Source organism: Camelina sativa, chromosome 13, assembly GCF_030686135.1.
Source record: "Camelina sativa cultivar CO46 ecotype springtype chromosome 13, ASM3068613v1".
Classification (NCBI taxonomy): domain Eukaryota; kingdom Viridiplantae; phylum Streptophyta; class Magnoliopsida; order Brassicales; family Brassicaceae; genus Camelina; species Camelina sativa.
In genome coordinates, this window is record NC_141892.1 from 22,899,140 (window position 1) to 22,920,261 (window position 21,122).

General features: G+C 33.8%; 3 protein-coding genes and 1 pseudogene across 4 annotated transcripts; 2 read left to right on the forward strand and 2 right to left on the reverse strand.

Annotated features, from left to right (window-relative positions):
* Positions 1–214: 214 nt before the first annotated feature.
* On the reverse strand, positions 215–817 carry LOC104738405 (uncharacterized; annotated as a pseudogene).
* A 623-nt stretch (positions 818–1,440) lies between these two features.
* Positions 1,441–1,650, reverse strand: LOC109128390 (uncharacterized). The gene has a single exon (XM_019234602.2). It carries the CDS (start codon positions 1,648–1,650, stop codon positions 1,441–1,443), a length of 210 nt encoding a protein of 69 aa, XP_019090147.1.
* A 3,975-nt stretch (positions 1,651–5,625) lies between these two features.
* LOC104737230 (uncharacterized) lies at positions 5,626–8,574 on the forward strand. The gene is made up of 8 exons (XM_010457361.3): positions 5,626–5,939; positions 6,541–6,666; positions 6,854–6,952; positions 7,061–7,203; positions 7,303–7,411; positions 7,525–7,632; positions 7,730–7,870; positions 8,016–8,574. The coding sequence occupies exons 1-8, from the start codon at positions 5,868–5,870 to the stop codon at positions 8,391–8,393; spliced, it is 1,176 nt and encodes a 391-aa protein (XP_010455663.2). The 5' UTR covers positions 5,626–5,867; the 3' UTR covers positions 8,394–8,574.
* Positions 8,575–19,667: 11,093 nt separating this feature from the next.
* On the forward strand, positions 19,668–21,098 carry LOC104737231 (uncharacterized). Of its 2 annotated transcripts, XM_087482378.1 has the most exons (2): positions 19,718–20,120; positions 20,210–21,098. In XM_087482378.1, exon 2 carries the CDS (start codon positions 20,237–20,239, stop codon positions 20,942–20,944), a length of 708 nt encoding a protein of 235 aa, XP_087338504.1. In that variant the 5' UTR covers positions 19,718–20,120; positions 20,210–20,236; the 3' UTR covers positions 20,945–21,098. The 2 variants fall into 2 exon arrangements, with proteins under 2 accessions (XP_010455664.2, XP_087338504.1); XM_010457362.3 differs by having other exon boundaries at positions 19,668–21,098.
* Positions 21,099–21,122: the final 24 nt, after the last annotated feature.

Consider the following 21,122-nt stretch of genomic DNA (forward strand, 5'->3'; position numbering starts at 1 on the left):
CTATGTATATGTAGCTTATGATATTACAAACTGACGTTAAAACCCTAGAAAGAACACATTCAATTTCTTACACTTTTAGAGCGTGTGACACAAAATTAGAATCTCTAATTAATACGATTGGAGACCCTAATTAATAACAAAATTACATTACAAAAACAAATCCCTAAAAAATAATGATCGTTTGTGCAATAATCTCTGACCCAAGTTGTTCAAATCAACCATTGTAGAGCACAGTCCGACACAATGGACAAGTGCTTTTACGCTTAAGTGATTGTGGAAGACATGGGAACAAGTCTTGAGTGTGACTTCGATAGGTTTCGAACCGGAGACTAGACTCTCGAGACAGATGAAACAGGGCGCTGTTTCCATGTTCAAACTCATCAAATCCTCTGCTTTCATCTTCCCTAGTAGAACCACAATCCTCAATAATCTCTTGTCGTTCATAACACGGACGGTGTTCTTGTAAGTAACCGTGAGATTCATGGTCAGGGTAAAGCCGTTGTTGCCAAAACCTAAGTTGATAGCAAGCTCTGAGATCTTTGAGGCTAGGGTATCGCAGAAAGAAAGCGAAGGTTAGCTAACGAATCTATCGTGGAGAAGCCCTCGGATGTAGTGGTGACTACTGACTACAACTACGGAGATTGATATCGACGAGAAAATGTCGTGAAATCGGAAAGGATCTGCCCGATGTTGGGTTTACAGAGATCTCTTCGTATATGGTGTCGACGATGATGAGGACTGAGTTTAGTTGTGATGGATAGAGTTTCCTTGAGTTGATGGATCGAGATTTCAATTCGGGAACAATAGGACCATTCATGTTTTGAAAACGAAAACAGAAACTCTCTAAAAATATTTAGAAGAGATTCACACACAGACAGAGAAGAAGAAGAAGCTCTGTATATTTTAAGATTCACTGTAATGAAAGCTTAATTAAGATATGAAACTCTGTATATTTCTCCAAGGATCTCTGAACAAATATATGATCACATTGAAGAAGGTGCATAAAGTATTTCGAAAAAAAACCCACTCTTAAGAGTTGTACTTAGAGAGTTTATTGTGAATGGCTTTTGGTTATTGTTCAAGACGTTACGAGTTGCATGTGAACGCACAAAACCAACAACGTTTGGAGTTTTGTGTGATTAGAAGTAATGATGTTCCTAAAAGATTTCAGGCCTCTTCGATCCTTAAATTGATTTAAAACCGTTACAAAACACAAATTACATTCTATTCCTTGCAGTAGGCACAGAAAGTGTGACACCAAATTAGAATTTCGAACTTGGATTTGAAAATTTAATAACTAAATTACATGAATTTCTAACTTGGATTTGAAACTTTAATAACTAAATGACATGAAATTTCCCTAAAAAGTAGAGCGTGTGACCCAAGTTTACAATCAGTACATGAAACCCTAGTTTCTATCCATTGTTCCAATCATCGAGCCTAGAGCACAGTCCGACACAACGGACAAGTGTGTTTACGCTTGAACCACTCCAAGAGACAAAAACCGTGAAATACATGGGAACAAGTCATGCGTGTCATGAAGCCGCAAGGTTTCGGACCGGAGAGATTCTCAAGACAGATGGAACATGACTCTGTCTCCATGTTCAAGTTCTTCAACACCTCTGCTTTTATCTTTCCTAATAGAATCATCCTCAATGATCTCTCGTAGTTCATAACACAGCCGTCGCGTCCAAAACCTAAGTTGATTTCAGCCGTTGAGAGCTCTGACACAACAATTGGTAGCTAGCGAATCGACTATGGAGAAGAGGTAACACACAGAAGAAGACTTCGCGATAATAATGAGAGCAAAGTATGAGAGAAGAGAATTAATTGTGACGCTTTAGGGCTACCTCTAGTAAGATATATATATATATATATATATAAGTGTGTTCAACGGTCATATATTTCAGGTTCTTCTCGGCAGACACGTGCGTGTTCTTATTTCCTTTTGTTTTCTTCTCACCAAAAAAGTTTCCTTTTAACTTAGAAATTTCCTCTTTTGTTCAAAACAAAAAAAAAAAAAAAAAAAAAAAACATAGAAATTTCCTCCTTTTTTTTTTTTTAATTGTTTGGAATTTTGGGTCGGCTTATTAAAGCCTATGCTAATGGTGAATAGGTTTTGATGGATTGAATTTATGTTCAGCTTCTTAGTGTCGATGAGATGTATAAATTTTTTTAAGCAGTGGCGGATGCAGAAGCCATTTTTGTATGGGGCACAACTTTAAGGAACTGATATTTTGTTGATTTAAATAGATATATTACACAATATAACTTTTTTTACCTGGGGCACAACCTTAAAAAACTGAAAGTTTTTTTTGTAGATTTTAAGGAAAACGAGCTATTTCTCCCCGAGAACTATCATATCTAGGTAGATGGAGCCGGAACTATGAACTCGATCTATATGTCTACGAAAATAAAGTTTGAAATCTATTTCTCTCCAAATCAAAAGTTCTAAATCTAAATCTCCTCAAATTAATAATTTAATATCTATTTATCCACATACATGAGTTTCATCGGGTTTGATATTTATTTAACCGATTATTAAAAAATTTAAACCAAAAAAACCCAGATTTTGATCCGGTTAGAGCACAAACCCAATAAACCCAGATTTAGAACACAATCTCCGTTTTTTTGGACAAATCAACACAATCCCAATTAATTTGTAGTTCATCATATCATTCTTTGCTTCGTCGTCGAATAATTTGACGACCTGGATTCATTAACGGGTCGGAGCAAGAAGAAGTAATGGGACTCGTTGACTTTAACAGTGGGCAACGGTCATTGTATCTCATCACCGACGCAAGCAAAAACCGCGACCTGAGCAGGACAGAGAATTTCAAGATCGCCGCAAGCGAGCTCCACGCTGTATGATTTGTTGATTAGGTGGAGAATCGTGCTGTGGATTGTGAGAATCACTTCCTCCGTCGTGAGAGGAGGAGCTGAAGCAGTATCGGAGACGGTGAGATCCGGGAAGATATCATTGTTGAGATCGTTCACATCGATTGAAGGATAGAGATTGTTATTAGCACAAGAGGAAGAAGAGGAGGAGTTCGGAAGATGAGCTTCGGTGGTTGAAGCATCACTCTCTCGAGACTCGTGTGTAGAGATTTACTTACATTTCCCCAATTTCTTACTTCACTACTCTCTCTCTCTCCTTCATTGTTTTCGATTTACTTTATAATGGCTTGGGTGTTATTGATTTTTCACTTTTAATTTGTGGTCTCTTGAATTACTCTCCGTTGAATAAATAAGTGTGATATGGGGTTTTGCTAAATTTTTGATTTTTGTTTTTCTTGTTGTTGTTGTTTAGAGAATGATGAAACTTTGGGTTTTTCTGTCATTTCTGGAGCGGATTATACAAGTTTTGTAATCTGAGATTTAGAAAAAATTGAAATAGTTTGTTTGCTGTGTGAGTTTGCTGGATTAGGAGGAGGAAGACGAAGGGGAATGAAGAAGAATTTTTGATTTTGATTTAGGGAGAAATAGATTTCGGTTTATTTTGGTTTATTATTGGTTTACATGGTTTAGTTTTGGAGTTAAAGTTTAAACCAATGTAATCCAGTTATATGGAGATTTAGATTTAGAACTTTTGATTTGGAGAGAAATAGATTTCAAGCTTTGTTTTCGTAGACATATAGATCAAGGTCATAGTTCCGGCTCCATCTACCTAGATATAATAGTTCTCGGGGAGAAATAGCTTGTTTTCCCGTAGATTTTAATAGATATATCACACAACTTAGCTAATAATTTACAAGAATTATGGAAATGAGTATGGGGCACTTGCCCCACTCCTCATAAGCCTAGATTCGCCCCTGTTTTTAAGTACTATATGTGTATCAAAGAATTATGAATCGTTCATGTAACATTTATCATGTAAAAATTTTATGATAATATATTTGATTGTCGATAAAAAATGAAGCAATAGAGAATTTCGGATAAGAAAATATGACTTTTGGAATTAAAACAAAAACTTTTAAAACTAATGGGTTTTTCTAGTTTGTTCATTAAAAAAAAACTAATTGTGTTAAACAAATTTTTTAACAAAAGAAATTTAGGATATGAATTATGTGATGGTAAATATCTAGTTTCTTTAGGAAAACAAATTTGTCAAATATTCAATTTTAAAATAGGGAATTTGGCATCAATAACCCAAAAAAAACTATAATTCACTCTATAACCACTCTAACCAACCATCCCTTATATTCTCTGTATTATGTATATTAATGTCCAAATTAACCCTTGTACATGACCAACAGTTACAATGTTTTTCTCTCTCACTCGATGGCTACGTAACAAAAAGTGACACAACAAAAACTGAACATGACAACCTCTAATATTGATTATTATATAATTATATATTAACTATATTATGCATTAATTCTCTTATAACTAAAAATATATATACTATTGCATAAATAATTTGACTACAGCTTATTAGAATTTTGTTCCTTTGGTCATATCTGGTTTGTTATTATTGGAGAAACATAATATAGATAAAAATTATAATATAGAAAATATTATATCATATATATAATACAAGGTATTTTTAATAACATTCAGGTCGATAATTTAGGTCTGTTATATATATTAATTTTTTTGTAGTATAGTAATTTTTTATTTGGTGTACGTTTAACTTGACAGTTTGAGTTTTTTATATTGTATCTTTTAGGATATAGCTTTTTTTGCATATTTCATTTGGCCACCATCCATTGACATCGACACCGGCTATGGCATACGCTAGCATCATTACCACCATCATCGTCACGAACCCCACTATTACTACCACCATCATTACCATTTTATCATCGTCGCTCAAACTACTACTACCATGCTTTATTTCATACTATTTTATTTATTTATACTAGTTTTTTTTGTAAGAACGTTTAACTTGATAGTTTGAGTTTCCTATGTTATATTCCTATGGGTATAATTTTTTTCAATGCAGTTAACTCGGCAGTCATTGGCCACCCCTGTTACCAATACTTCCATACTATTTTATTTTGTTCTATACTTTATTATTTGTAATTTATGTATACAGTAATTTTTCTTCAGACTAAGTTTATATCAGTTTTCAAAAATTCAAATCATGATATATGTAGAAAAAAGACTTAGATTTTTAGAAGATTTATAAAAAATGTAAATTTATTTGCTGTAGTAAAAAAATAAAAATAAAATCAAAAGGAGTAAAAGAAAGAAAAAAATACATAAAACAATTATATTATTTTCACTCTCACGTCAACCTCTATCTTTCTCATTTCTTTTTAAACTCGTGTAGTTCTGTATGTGTCACCTAAAGGTAGTTTGGTAAAATCACATTGTTCTTAAGTCAGTCACTTAATTTCCCCAATTAACATGCTATATTCTTCATTTTTATTGTGATTTTGGTCAGCTAACTAATTCACCCTTAAAAATATATGTTAAGCTTAGCAATATGATAGGAGAAAAATGGTCATAATAAAAAACAAAAAAAAAGGATAAAATTGTATATATCTACAACATATCAAATATCTGTATATTTTTGTCATTTCATTTTACTTGTCTATAGACCTTTGAATTTTTTTTATTATTTTTTTTAATTGTATTTCTCATTAGGAATAAGTAACCAAAATCTCTTTAATTAAACATGTGAGAAGATGAGTCATGATGACAACAATTACATAAGTAGGTTGGCAAAAACTGAGAATGACTGCTACACTAACGGCGTCAACGTTGACAGGCAGTTGATATCGGAGACTCTGTTATCTCGCCGTTAAATCTTTCTCTCAAAAAAATCAGAGGAAAAAAAAATAATAAAAAATCGTAGTTTTTGATGAGATTTTATTTGATCGATTCGAGGAGTATCGGATGTTGAAAATCTCCGATCGGCCATGAAAGGCGTCTCTTCGACGCCCGGAGATTACGTCTACTTCAAATCTCAGGTTCCTCTTCACAAGATTCCCGTAAGCTTCCTTCTTCCTCCTCTCTCTCTTTCTTTGACTTTTGATTCAATTTTGATTTACGCTTCTTGAGGTTTTGATAAAAAAAAAGTATGTTAATTTTCGATTATGGGTTTTGATAAATTCCCATGATTTGGGTTTTAAAATTATGCTTAGAGATTTTGGATTGAACCCTTTTTTTTTCTTGGGTTTATGAGAATACATTTGGATTTGGCTTTTGATGTTACTTGAGTTAATTAATTTTGGGTTCTTGTCTAAAAGCAAGAACTTGTTGGTCTTTTAGTTTTAAGTTGTAACTTGTGTGGATTCATCTGGGGTGGTTGCCTTTGTTTTGATCTATGAGTCTTGCATCTTAAATTGTCAGAGCTGCTTTATTAATCACTCTCATTGTGTAAACGTTAAGGGAATATTTTTTGAGATTCTTGTTCTATTTGATAAGGAGAGGTTATTTATCAAAGCATGTATTTTTGCATAGCTCTCTACGTAAGTGTCGTTTTTGTTGCTTCTAGTTGGAAAAATTGTAATTTGTTAAGCTGTGTACATATGTATTTCTGAACCATCGGAATGAGTGTTATATCTGTAGTTTTGTGAATCTTAACTGCAGATTGGGACTAAGCAATGGCGTTATTATGACTTTGGTCCAAAGACTGTTCCTCCGCTCATATGTATTCCTGGAATCGCTGGTACTGCAGATGTTTATTATAAACAGATTATGGCACTCTCTATGAAGGTTTGTAGAATTATAGTCTTTGAACTTGTATCTGGAAACAATCTTTTTTGATTTATTATTACATGTAGCTTTAAACTTGTTAGGGTATAGTAACTAAGATTCTTTTGTGTTGCTATGTCCTTGGAGATTGACTAAATACCTCCTAAAAATGTAGAACTTTTTTTCTTGAATGTTGTTAAATCTGCAGGGTTATCGGGTAATTTCAGTTGACATACCACGGGTTTGGAGTTATCATGAGTGGGTTCAAGCATTTGAGAAATTCTTGGACACCATTGATGTTCATCACGTAAGATCTCTTTTAAAGTTACATATCACCATCTATGTCTCTAGTTCGTTTTACTGATGCGAAAAGATATATGCATTGCAAGTGATTGTACTTGACCGTTTTAAACAGGTTCATCTCTATGGTACCTCCCTTGGAGGCTTCTTAGCACAACTCTTTGCTCATCACCGTCCAAGAAGGGTTAAATCATTGGTTCTATCGAATACATATTTGGATACTCGCACATTTGCTGCTGCAATGCCATGGGCTCCTTTGTATGTCTCTCTCTTATATGATAGTTCCATCTTTACTTTTCTTGTTTGTGCCTAAGGATTTGTACTGACTCTAAAACAATTTTTGGGTCCACTGTGCAGTGTTAGTTGGACTCCTTCTTTTTTGCTGAAACGATACGTCTTAACAGGAATACGTGATGGACCTCACGAACCCTTTATCGCTGACTCTGTGGATTTTGCTGTTTCTCAGGTGGCTCCCCTGAAAAGTTTCTCTTCGATATTTTCTTGAACAGATCTAAAGAACTTGGGAAGAAGGTTTTTGAGATTAACTTATCCCAGTTACTTTGGTTTGCTCTGATTTAGGTTGAGACATTGTCAAAAGATGATTTGGCTGCCCGGTTAACCTTAACAGTGGATGCTGCTTCCGTGGGAACTCTACTACTCTCTGATTCGGCCATCACTATAATGGATGTAGGTTTTGAGTAACTCTATCTTGGACTTTTGGTATTATCAATGCACGTTAGTGTTTTGTATCATCCAACAAAGCTGTTTTGTCTTCCAAAATCAGACCAATGATTACTGCGCAATACCACAAATTCTTAAAGATGAACTTACAGAGAGGTATCCCGAAGCAAGGAGAGCTTACTTAAAGACTGGTGGAGATTTCCCGTTCCTATCACGGCCTGACGAAGTCAATTTGCATCTACAGGTACATATTTACTCAGTATCTACAGCCCAATTTTAAGCATAACATATACAAAGTATCTGCAGCTCTATTTTTATTGCTTGGTAAAGGAACATCATGTTACTGCATTAAAACATTACATATTATGAATCTTACTCTCTGTGTGTAGCTGCATCTAAGGCGAGTAGGAGTAGAACCACGGCCCGAAGTGGTTAATACTATTTCAAAAGACGGCGCAGATGGCACAGATAGTAGCAGCCAGAGCAAAAAGAATACTGATGAGGAGAAGGACGACCGTAACAACAATATGCCTCAAGGCTCGGGAAGCTCATCTTCAGATCAATCACCAACATTTCCAGAAAGTTCCGGAAGCTCCAATGATCCGCCTTTACCCACAGACACCATTCAGTTGCAAAGTTCATCAATAGACACCCTCATATTAGCACAAGTCGCTGGTGAAGTGTATCAGTCATGTCTGCTTTTCACGTTGTGTTACTGTACATTGGTTTTGGTTCATGGTGGTTTCATCTCCAGACAATCGGTTTAGTGTTCTTCATTATTTATTATTCCCCTCTTTTGCTGTTTAAATCTTTTTTACCTTTGTGTTTCTTGATCTGTTTTGGTTTCTCTTGACTTTTGTGTAAGTTTGACAGACAAAGCAAGAGTTCTTTGTATGTTTCAAGTTATTACACTTTCGGAAGAAAAAAAAAATTAATTTGTTTTTGCTATTATACAAATGTTTTAGAGGAATCTAGTGTTAATGAAGTTCGGAAGGTAACTTGACCTCTCATCAACTAATTAATGAGACCTTATCCTTGGGGGCTGGCCTGAGCAAAATTAGATTTGTCACTTGTAATAGACTAATGGTAGACTACGAACGAACTGGGACACATAGCCTGACTCAAACAGGACATGGGTGCTTGGAAAAATAAATCAATGAAATATAAAAAAGCATAAGAGGATGTATTTAAATATCTTAATTACAAAAAGCAAAAAACATAGATCATGAGAGTTGTTAAGATCAAAAGCATCTTGCGTTTCTATGTAGGTATGACTTGCAAGGACGGAACAAAATGCAAAAGGCTTGAATGTGGCTCGTAGCAGAAAGTATCTTCCTTGTAGAAGGTACCATCTTCACGAGTAATATGATCTTCTCGAAAGATAGAAGGACATAAATATTTGGGGTTGTAAGTGGCACCATCTTTACGAGGACCACACAATATCTTATGTGTACGAAGGTTACAAGCGAGGAAACAGTTACGGTCTAAGTCCCATAGATATATGATGTTGATGTCAAAACAGTTGATTGCCATTGGGACACACTTAAAGCCAAGCTCTACACATGACATGTTGATTTCCCAAGCCTTTTCCCAGTTCCAAGAATCAGTCTTGAGCCTCATAACTTTAACATTATAGCTCTTGACCTCGTCTATCGATCCAACATCAATAATCACAAAATATCCTTGCGAGGTGGTGCAGATCTTCTTGCGGAGTGGAAAGGGGCATTTATCTATTTGACGTCGTCGACGCTCAGACCGTAGCCACTCAGCGCTTTCCATCATGGCGGGTAGTGGTAATGCTCGAACTTGATCATCACAAGAGAAGAAATCATGAACGATAATACCACGGGAGCCATCAAGCCAGTGAAGTTTCCCATTCAAAGAAACAGGATTGTATACGTTGCGCATACTAACACCACCACCTGGACAAGAGACTTGTTCAACACTCCATTCACCCTTATCCGATGAGAAAACCTCAAAACTCCATTTCTGAGAAAAATAACCAGGAAAAGGGTGCCATGCTTTTGCTATTTATTCGAACCACCTTGTAACCTAAGAGGGCACAATTACGCATTCGTGTGTCGTGTCACAAGTCCCGTATCAGTGTAATGACCAGGGTATGGATAAGCGTCTCTAGGAGGATCAGGAGAGGAGGGAGGGAGTTGAATCCATTGTGCTAACACTGGATTCACAACGTAGTAACTTATCACCATCTCGTCCTCCTCCTCCTCCTCTTTGAGACGAAGCAAGACCAATCCATCAGCGCAAGACACAACTCTAATCTTTTTGATCTTATTCTTACTAACACTAGAAAAAGACAAACTGTAACTTTGAGTACCATCACCATCGTGTGGTAGGTCAAGTTTTATTTCCTCCAAATTGGAATAAGGCTCTCTATAGTTTCCGTGAAGGATTGACCAATTAGAATTGGAGTTATTACGTTGGTAGAGATCGCCGAAGTAGGCTCTACAAACCAACTTGAATCTAACGATACTTTGCAGCGGTAGTCTTTTGAGTATGTTGATTACTCTATCCTCCGGAAGATCCGTATCTCTCTCCTTCGTTTTCTACTTTTGTTTTTTCATCTTTGTTTGTTTTTCCAGTTTTGTGTTACACCTATAATTATGAATTAGGGTTTTTTTCATTTTTTTGTTTATTGCGTCAAAGAAGAGTTTCTTAAGTACGTATCTTCTAATTAATAAAGTTTAATTGACTATAGCAAAGAGTTACCACTTACCAGTAATAGTGGATTATGAAAAAGTAGTACGATTTTCGGTTATGTCAATATCAAATCTCTTATTATATAAAACTAGATGAGGACCCGCCCGATGTGCGGGTTTAAAGTTTTATAAATGAAATTAAATTTATTAAATTTTGTCGTATGTTATATATAAATTTTATTTTTGTTATAATACAATGATTTATATCTATTTACAAATCTTTTATGTATGTTACTATTAAAAGTATATTTTTTATACCTAAATGTACTCTTGTATGTTACAAAAATATTTTTTATCACCATCTAGAAACTGTCTATATAAACACATTAATTCAAGTATATTACTTTCACTTCTGCATAATTTTTTAATTACTAAAATTGTTGGCTCAAAAAACATTTTGAATAAAAAATATATTACATAATATACTAATCAATGATGTATCATCACAATAATGTATGACCACTATGGAGAAAACATCGGTTCCGCCTTCATCCCTTATGGAGAGAACTTTGCATCCAACCTCCTCTACCATGGAGAGAACTTTGGCTCCGCCTTTCTCCCTTGGAAAGATAACCTTGCGTCCAATCTCCTCCACCTTCTTCCCTTGCGGAGATAACTTTGTGTCCAACCTTCTCTACCATAGGGAAAACCTCGGCTCTGCCCTCCTCCTATGTGGAAAAAATATGTTCACGTCTTTTTGCTATCTCAAAATGGCTTGTTCAGACAACCAATAAAAGTAAAAAAAATTTTCTAACTTCACAAAAAAATCTTTTGATAGTAACTAATGTTAAATTTCCCAACGTATTCGTGATAGTAACTATGCCAAAGTGAAAGTAAAATAGTTGGCTTAATATGTTTATAGATAACATAATATACTAATCAATGATGTATCATCACAATAATGTATGACCGCCATGGAAAAAACCTCGGCTCCGCCCTCTCCCTTATGGAGAGAACCTTACGTCCAACTTCCTCCATCATGGAGAGAACCTTGGCTCTGTCTTCCTCCCTTGGAGAGATAACCTTGCGTCCAACCTCCTCCACCTTCCTCTGTTGGGTAGATAACCTTGTGTTCATCCTTCTCCACCATAGAGAGAACCTCGGCTCTGCCCTCATCCTGTGTGGAGAGAAAATGTTCACGTCTTTTTGCTATCTCAAAATAGCTTGCTCTGACGACCAATAAACGTCAAAACCTTTTTCAATCGTCACAAAATCTTTTGATAGTAACTAATGCTAAATTTCTCAATGTATTCGTGGAAGTGTCTTTGACACATCATGATGTAGCCTCTGTCTCTGTAACGCTTCAACCGCCACATTTTTTAGTGAGCCCATGTCTACTCTCAGTCCATTGGCCCACCTTCCCAAGTGAGCCCTACATCTATTCCCGGCTTGTGGAGCAACCCATATTTGATGGCCGGTTTGTTACGTCCGGAAGTCTTTAAAAATTGATTGCCGACCTTACAAATCAACAAATGATATTTTCTTGTGTTTTGTCCTCACTCGCACAATTTCGACAGTCACTTCCAGAAAGGTCACCCATCATGAAGTTCTCTCAAGACCCTTGACTGAAAAAATAAGTGCATTTTGGTGACGTATGTGGCTAAATCAATTCTTTTAAACATTTCCGCAAAACAGGGTGTCAGAGTCTTTGAGCTCCTATATATCTATCAACAACGATTTATTTTTTTCCAATTTATCTATCTATGTTTGTTGTACGCTTGTGTTTGATTAGCCTATTTTATCAATTCATTAGGTTGATGAGCTTCTATTCGTTATCTCCCTTTGAGATTGAATGAATAATGGTAACAATTATGTTTGCAAAAAAAAGAAGGGTTTACGACCAACCAATCAAGATTGAGAAATTGAAAGAAAATTAATTTGGCATAATTAAAGAAACAATAGAAAATTATAAGCATGCTAATATATGTATCCCAAATCATTCAAAGATTAAAATATAAATTAAAACAATATAAAAATACTACAACAAAATTTTAAAATACAGTATTAGAAAAAGATGACTCTTATATTAATCTTTTTTTGGTCAACCTAACGTTAAACTAGAAAATAACTCCAATATTGGTTGCCCAAACCAGAGAATAAGAGTTTACAAAAGAAGTCTCAAGATAAAGATCTCGAAGAACGAGTCACACAATCTACCCGTATGTTTGACGTCCGTGGGATCCGCAACAGCTGGAAGGATGGGAAAGATGATCGGAGAACGTTGAAATCGTCCAAGAGGTTGGAGAAAGCGGGCCATTCATCAGGAGACTGCACCATCACCACTAATTCCGCGCTATCTGTCTCGAAGTTCTGACAGTCAACCCCCACCGACAATAAAGAGTCCATCGCCCAAATCAAAGCCTGAATCTCCGAATGTAGAGGGGAAGGACTGCGACCTTGACTCCGAGCTCCCAGAAATTGCATGATATCCTCACTATTACAAAACCACCAGCCCAAATCTGCAAGAGGATCTGACACCTTCCAAGAACCATCAACCTGACAACGGGGAAGAGGATCCCGAGACTCCGCAGGCAGAGGATCTAGGGCAATCGAATAGAAGGACTTAGCCTCTTCCCATAAAAATTTATCATTGTCCGCCTGATTAATAACCTCGCTTATTTCTGCCTCACAGCCCTGAAAAACTTTTTTATTCTTATCTTTCCAAATTGACCAGACAATCCATGGTAAACGAAGACGTATACTCGGAGCGCCCGTCTGTGAATACACCCACCAAAGTATATAATCTAGATTCGTGTATATGGAACCAGAAGGAAAATCCCCGGAAGTAAAGTCAACGGAAGATAAATCCCATATCCGACGAGAATGAGACACTCAAATAGTGCGTGATTGATAGTCTCCACCTCTGAATCACATCGTTTACATAGGGTATCACACCGAACACCCCGATGAGCAAGTCGTTCCATCACTGGAAGGGAACCAGAGGCAATCTGCCAGAAAAAATGTTGAACCTTCGAGGGAACCTCCAGTTTCCAAGCCTGTGCCCTAAGGGCCGTACAAGACGGCCCAAATTTAACCTCTGTGATTAATTCACGTGCTAGCCGATAACCCGACTTTACCGAATATTTCCCCGATTTAGTATAGTGTCGAATCAATTTATCCGGTGGTAAACTTTACTGATCTCCATACCTTGAATAATCTTAATGTCTGTCGGGTCCATAAACACCTCAAGAATTGGCATATGCCACTCCTTAGTAATAGGATTAATTAAATGATTATCCCTTAAATTGGGATGTAACAGGCGACCTCTGCCATTAGCCGGTCTTGGCTGATTATCCGGTATCCAGGGATCCCGCCATACCGAAACATGACATCCTGAGCCTCTCGCCCACCTTGCACCGAATTTCACCAAGCCTTGAGTAGAATAAATACTCCTCCAAGCAAACGAGGGGGGATACGGCTTCTTAGCGTGTAAAGGGTGTTTATTCCGAAAGTATCTACCTCGCATGACCCGAGCCATTAGGGATTCCGGGTAATGAATTAACCGCCAATATTGTTTAGCCAACATTGCATCATTAAATTGTTCTAATGTACGAAAGCCCAACCCGCTGTCGCCCTTGTCCTTACACACCTTATCCCAGGCTACCCAGTGCAATCCTCTTGCTTTATCGTTAGATTTCCACCATAACCGTGAAATTGCACTCGTAAGCTTAGACGTCAACTCCTGCGGTAGTTTATAACAAGACATGACATGGGTTGGAAGAGCCAACGCGACCGACTTAATCATAACTTCTTTTCCACATTTCGATAAGTACTTTGCAGACCAGCCATTCACGCGATCATCCAAACGAGCATTGACATAACTAAAAACTTTAGTTCTCGAACCCTGAAGATTCTCAGGAATACCCAAATACGAGCTCATACCCCCTTCTTTGGAAATACCTACCCATTACAGATTTTTAGTTGAGTCCTGCTTTCAGGTGAAATTTTTTTCCCAAACATAATGGAGGATTTCTCCAGATTCACCTCTTGACCCGAAGTTTCCCCGTAATTCCTTATATTAAAATTTTAAAATTTTATTGTAGTAGTTTTAGATTGTTTTATTTAATTTATATATTTTTGAATTATTTGAGATTAATATATTACAATGCTTATAATTTTCTATTATTTTATTATTTATGTCAAATTAATTTTCTTCTAATTTCTCAACCCTTGATTGGTTGGTCATTGACCTTTTTTTGGGTGAAAACATCATTGTTACCATTCGTTCAATCTCAAAATGAGATAAAGAGGAGAAGGTCATCAACCTAATGGTTGGATAAAATAGGCTAATCAAATACAAGCCTACAACAAACATAGATAGATTGAAAAAACATAGATCGTTGTTTATAGATCTATAGGAGCTTGAAGACAGATGCTACATCATGGTGTGTCAAAGAAACTTACATTAATACATTAAAAAATTTAACATTAGTTACTATCATAAGATTTTGTGACGTTGAAAAAGGGTATTTAGTTTTATTGGTTGCTGGAGCAAGCTACTTTGAGATAACTAAAAGATGTGAACATGTTATCTCCACACAGGAGGAGGGCACATCCGAGATGCTCTCTAAAGTGGAGGAGGTTGGAGGCAAGGTTATCTCTCCAAGAGAGAAAGGTGGGGGAGGTTGGACGTAAGGTTATCTCCCCAAGGGACGAAGGCGGAGCGAAGTTTTCTCCATAGTGGAGGATGTTGGATGCAAGGTTCTCTCCATAAGGGAGGAGGGCAGAACAGAGATTCTCTCTATGGTTAGTCATACACTATTGTGATGTAATTTTTTTTATTTAAAATGTTTTTTGAGCCAACAATTTTAGTGATTAAAGAACTATGCAAAAGTGAAAGTAAAGAGACATATAATAGTTGGCTTCATTTGTTCATATAGATATTTTCCAGATAGTGGTAAATAATATATTTGTAACATACAATATACCTAGGTGTAAAAAATACGCTTTTAATGGTAACATACATAAAAGATCTGTATATGGATATAAATCAGTGTATTATAGTATAAAGAAATTAATAAATAATGTACAATAAATTTTAATATGTTTTTAATTTTCTTTTATTTACCTAACTTTAAACCCGCACATCGGACGGGTCCTTTTCTAATTTATTCTAAAATATTGAGACTACCATTTGCAAAAGATAATTTAGATAAATAATAAAATTTATTTTTCATTCATTCCATAATAATTATTTTAATACAACAAAAACTAATAACTTAATAATGTGGGAAAAATACAGTAATGCTGATGGTTAAAAATCTAGTATATTTTATAATTTTTGTATGATGTGATGCTTTTTATAACAATAAATACTTAATTTAAATAAAAATAATAATTTTATGAAAATGTTACAAAATTTAAAGTAAAATGAGTTAGTTTGCAAATTTTATAAATAAAATGTGTTAATTATAAAATTAAAATAGTATATATTTGGAATATTCCTTTTTAGAGTAAAAAATAGGGAAAACCATTGGAGATGGTCTAATTAATTATTTATTTTTAGTTTGCAAATGATTGATCTTTACTAATACTACTTCATCTGTTACTTATTAATCTAATTCCTAGAAAAAGTCAGTCTTTTTTGTCCATTTCAGTTTTCTATACATTTTTATTGGTTTTTGAAGATAAATTATAAAATTTATGAATTATTGATCATTATTATTTTAGAGTTATAGAAAATTGTTAATCACAAAAATAATACAATTATAGTTAGTTTTCAATATGTGAGAATTTTTCTTAAAAATGTATTAATAAGAAATAATGGTAGTAAGTTACTACTGTCGATAGTTAATTTAGATCTTACATATATATCTTATTTAGATTTTAACCTATCCAAACAAAATTTTGGACTGAACCGCTTCGAATATCTGAACAATCATGCGTAATCTAATCAAATTTGACTCTGAAGGAAATATGTCATATTCTCTACCCAAATTTTTTAAATTTTTTATATAAGTTTTAAAATTAACAAATTAGTCTAAAATTCAATCTTAAACCTCTAAAAATTAAACCAAAGCTCAAAAATATATACCCTAATTAAACAAAAATCCTAAAATCTTAAGCATAGAAACCAAAAAATTATAAACGCAAAATGTGTAGTTTATTAATTTGGAGGAATTAGTTTATTGTAAGATCTTTTAAAACTTTTTTCTGAATTGTGGATATATAGCGATTAACGTATAACGAGTAGTGTTTTTTGGTATATAAAAGAAAAAAGAGGAAAAAAAAACCGTAAAAACCTAAAAAAATCTTTCGAATTTTTTTGTTTAAATCTTTTTGTAAGGTAACGTGTCCATCTTCACTTTATCTTTTTTTCTTTCTATAGTTGAGTTCTTGGATCAAAAATAGAAAGTAAGTTAGCTTAGTTCCAACTGGATCTGATGCTCGTAAATTATAATTTATTATTTCCTAAATTTTATTCAAGCGTTCAAAAATTTTATTTAATAACTTGTTATCATGCATATTTTTAATTCTTTTACAGATTTTATTTTATGTCATTTCACTGATTATACAATGATACTAATTAGAACTAATGACTATCATTTTGTTTCTTGTCATAAAAAACCAATAACTATCTATCACACCATTGTTTTAACTGAAATAAATTAAAATGTTTTTGGGCCGCATTCAATAAGAAATATGTAGCCAGAACTTGATGATAAGTTGATAGCAAAACACCAATAAGAGTTGATATTAATTTATATTTTTATGAATATCACAATCGCTTAAAAAAAATATGGATTGACGATGTAAAACATATCAATTCGCATGTCACCATTAATATTAGTGATTAGATGATTTTTAAGATTTCATTTAATTATTATATTCCATATCTATAATTTAGAGAGATGAATAAAATATTGTAAACATGACACATATTTATGCTTGTTTATTGTAAAAATGCACATATTTGTGCTATAATTGTTTGTTGAATTTACTGTTAAACATTATACTATAAAAATTCTTACAAATATAGTTTAGGTGTATGGAGAAAATTATGTGCATAATGTTTTAATTAATTCTTATACTTTGTTTAGTTCGTATGGGATCGTTGTTGTAATATAATGCTTAGTTCTTAGTCTATAAAATTGAGATGCTATTTATAAATGCAACATATATATATATATATATATAATACAATGATATGAATAGTATAATGAGTTTTGTCTTGTTTTTACCTGTGTTATTATTCTGCTTTGAGATGTTTTTATAGGAGTTATCAGCATAACAGAACGGCTTTGCCACTTGGTGTGGGATCCACTTCACTAAGGTAATTGTTTTACAATTTTTTTATTTTATATAAAAAAATTAAATATTTTCTATATATTAAAATAAATTTTTGATATAATTTTTTATTATTGAGCAATATCATCATTGATATTTTACATTTAACCCTATCTTCCGTTATAAAAGTTTTGAGTTTATAATTCATTTTATTATATAACTAATTAATCTATTATATATAAAGTTAACTTTGCTCACTTCTCTTTACTCCACATCAGCATCCACCTAATCAATTTTTCTTTTTTTGCATTAAAAAATACTATTTTTAATCTTCATTCATTGCATAGTAAAAAATAAATAAAAAAACGAATTAACTAAAATTAATTAAATTTTAAAATAATATAAACAATAATATAATTTTTTAGTAAATAATAAAAATAATAACTATCTAAAAATGAATTAAGTAAATTAAATGAAAATTTTAAAATAGTAAAAATAATACTATAAATTTGTTTTAGTAATAATGTTATTATTAAAATTATAACCAAAAAATGATTATATTTCAAAATTTAGAATAGGCTAATGAGTTTTAGAATGTAAGTAAGATTTTAATGCATGGTGGAGTAAAAAAACAAGTTATGTAATTGTATTTATAAAAATCTAAACATGAAAATAAAATTGAAGTGAAACATTAGTTTCTAAAAAACATATACCATAAAGATTTATTATTAAATTTTACTTATAAGAAAGAAAAGATTAATTACTTAACTTAACTTTACTTAAAAGTTTTGATCTAAAACAAATATATTGTAAGGGGCACACGTTTTTTGGGAAAACTATGAAAAATAATCTATCTAAAAAAACAAAATCAATGGTCAGGAAATATTGGAAAAATGATATGCAAGTCGTTACAAAAAGTGACATGTGATTTGTGTAACATATCTCATAAGGTATATTATCAACTAGAGCTACAATTTTATAACATGATATAAAACATATATAACAAATTTAACATATATATATATATATATATATATATATATATATATATATTATCAAATGCTTTTAACCCAAAACATTGGCAAAAACAACATATTAAAGTACACTATGTTTTTTTTAGAAGACGAAGCTGGAGTTGCATCACAAAATTAACATCTGCAAATAACATATGAGATTTTAGAAAAATATGTAGCTTGGATTAGTGAATAGATATTAATTGTTGGGTTTAAATGTTTCATCATTTAAGCATTCTTAACTTAGTCTAAAATTCTATTATGACAGATGATGCATTTGGACAACCTCATTGTAGTGACATACAGTAACATTGTTCATGAAACTTTGTATATTCGCATTTAATGTAGGATATCAATATATTTAAATGGTCTCTATAATTAGGTCAACGATATCAATATGTTTAAATGGTCTCGACATTGATGTTAGAACTTTTAAAATTATGTTTTCATGTGATATGAATATGGAATGAACACTTTTAAAAAGTCAGAAGATTGTCGACAATATTATTGCGACACTAGACAATATATGTTATATATAGATTTGTAAAATAAGTACGGCATTTATATAGATTTATCTTTTAATCTTCAAATTATACTCCTATTCAATGATTCTTATTGATAAAAATTTTAACTAAAATCTCACGTAAAATTGTAAATAAATATAACAAAGAAATATTATCTTAAATATATATATGTTGTATATCACTGAGTAAAGTAAGTTATATATTTATACTCAAAAATTGGACTGATTATATTTGAGTTCAACAACTTCTATTGATAAGAAATATTTTGAATTAAAATCCCGCGTGTGCACGGGTACAAAATCTAATAGGTAAATAATAATAGAATAGATCTACATCCATTTGTAAGGATATGATGTACATATAACTTTAAATTAAGATATTATAAATAATAATTTAAGTTGTAATATTTATTAAAATAATAAAAAATTATTACGTAAATTTTACAAATAGAATGTTATACTAGCAAATGTACTTCCATTTTAATAATATTGAATTCGATAGAAAATTACGAACAGTTGTATTTTGTTGTTCCCTATTGAAGTTAGGGAAGAAGTTGTAAACGTTACAAAATTCAGGGTTATAGGTTTTATATTTTTGTAACAAAGTTGAGGATCCGGGTCGGGTATGTAAACCCGATTTTTTCGAAGCCTCCATCGTCTCCGTCAATTCGAAAATTCCGACGATGTTCCCAAGAATCGTCCGGGTCCAGAGAGTTCGGAGCCCCAAAACCCAAATCACATCTCTCAATTCAATCAAAGGTTTTAGCTTTAGCTCATTAATAAACCCTAAACCCCAAATCCGAACAGGGGTGTTCTGGGACCTAGACAACAAACCACCAGCCTCTTTCCCGCCATACGACGCCGCCGTAAAGCTCCGAATCGCCGCGTCTTCTTTCGGATTCGTGAAACTGATGGTGGCGTACGCGAATCGTCACGCCTTCAGCTACGTTCCTCTAGTAGTTCGAGAAGAGAGGAGAGATAGGAAACTGCTGAACGAGTTGGAGAACACAGGTAAGGTTAAACCGCCGGAGCCTTACTTCTGCGGTGTTTGTGACCGGAGGTTTTACACGAATGCGAATCTAATCAATCATTTCAAGCAGATTCACGAGACTGAGCATCAGAAACGTATGAGACAGATTGAATCATCCAAAGGGCATCAAAGAGTGAGGCTTTTGGCTAAGTATTCGATGAAGATTGAAAAGTATAAAAGAGCGGCGAGGAAGGTTTTGACTCCAAAGGAAGGTTACGGGTTAGCTGATGAGCTGAAACGAGCTGGGTTTTGGGTGAAGATGGTTAGTGATAAGCCAGAAGCTGCTGATGTGGCGTTGAAGGAACATATGGTTGATGTGATGGATAAGAGAGAAGTGGAGTGTGTTGTTCTTGTGTCTGATGATTCTGGTTATGCAGGGGTTTTGAGGGAAGCTAAGGAGAGGTGTTTGAGGACTGTTGTGATTGGGGATTTGAATGAAGGTGTGTTGAAGAGAGTAGCTGATGTTTCGTATTCTTGGAAGGAAGTTGTGATGGGGAAGGCTAAGAAGGAAGTTGAGAAGGTTGTTGGGAAGTGGAAGGATAGAGATGTGTTGAAGAAGTTGGAGTGGAGTTATGATCCTGTTTTGGAGAAAGAGAAAGGAGGTTCTTGTGGAGTTTGGGATTATGAGTTTGATTGTGATGATGATGAGATTGAGAATGTAACTGAGGTGGAGATTGGAGATGGTGGTGATTGGTGGAAGATTGATAATGAAGATGGTGTTGGATCTTCTAGACCTTGTCGATCACATCACACCATAGTCGGGATTGATTGTGCAGAGGAAGATAACAACAACTTAGGCAGTTAAAGTAGTAGAACATTCATTGTTTCTTGTTATTTGAGATTGATTTAGCTGCATTGATTTGATTTGTTCTTCCAAAACCATCATAGTTTGGTTTAGAGCTATGTAATATTTGATCAGAATAAAGAGGATAAAGATATGTTTTGGGATTCACAAGAAACAAGGTGACAAAAGAGATCGAGTT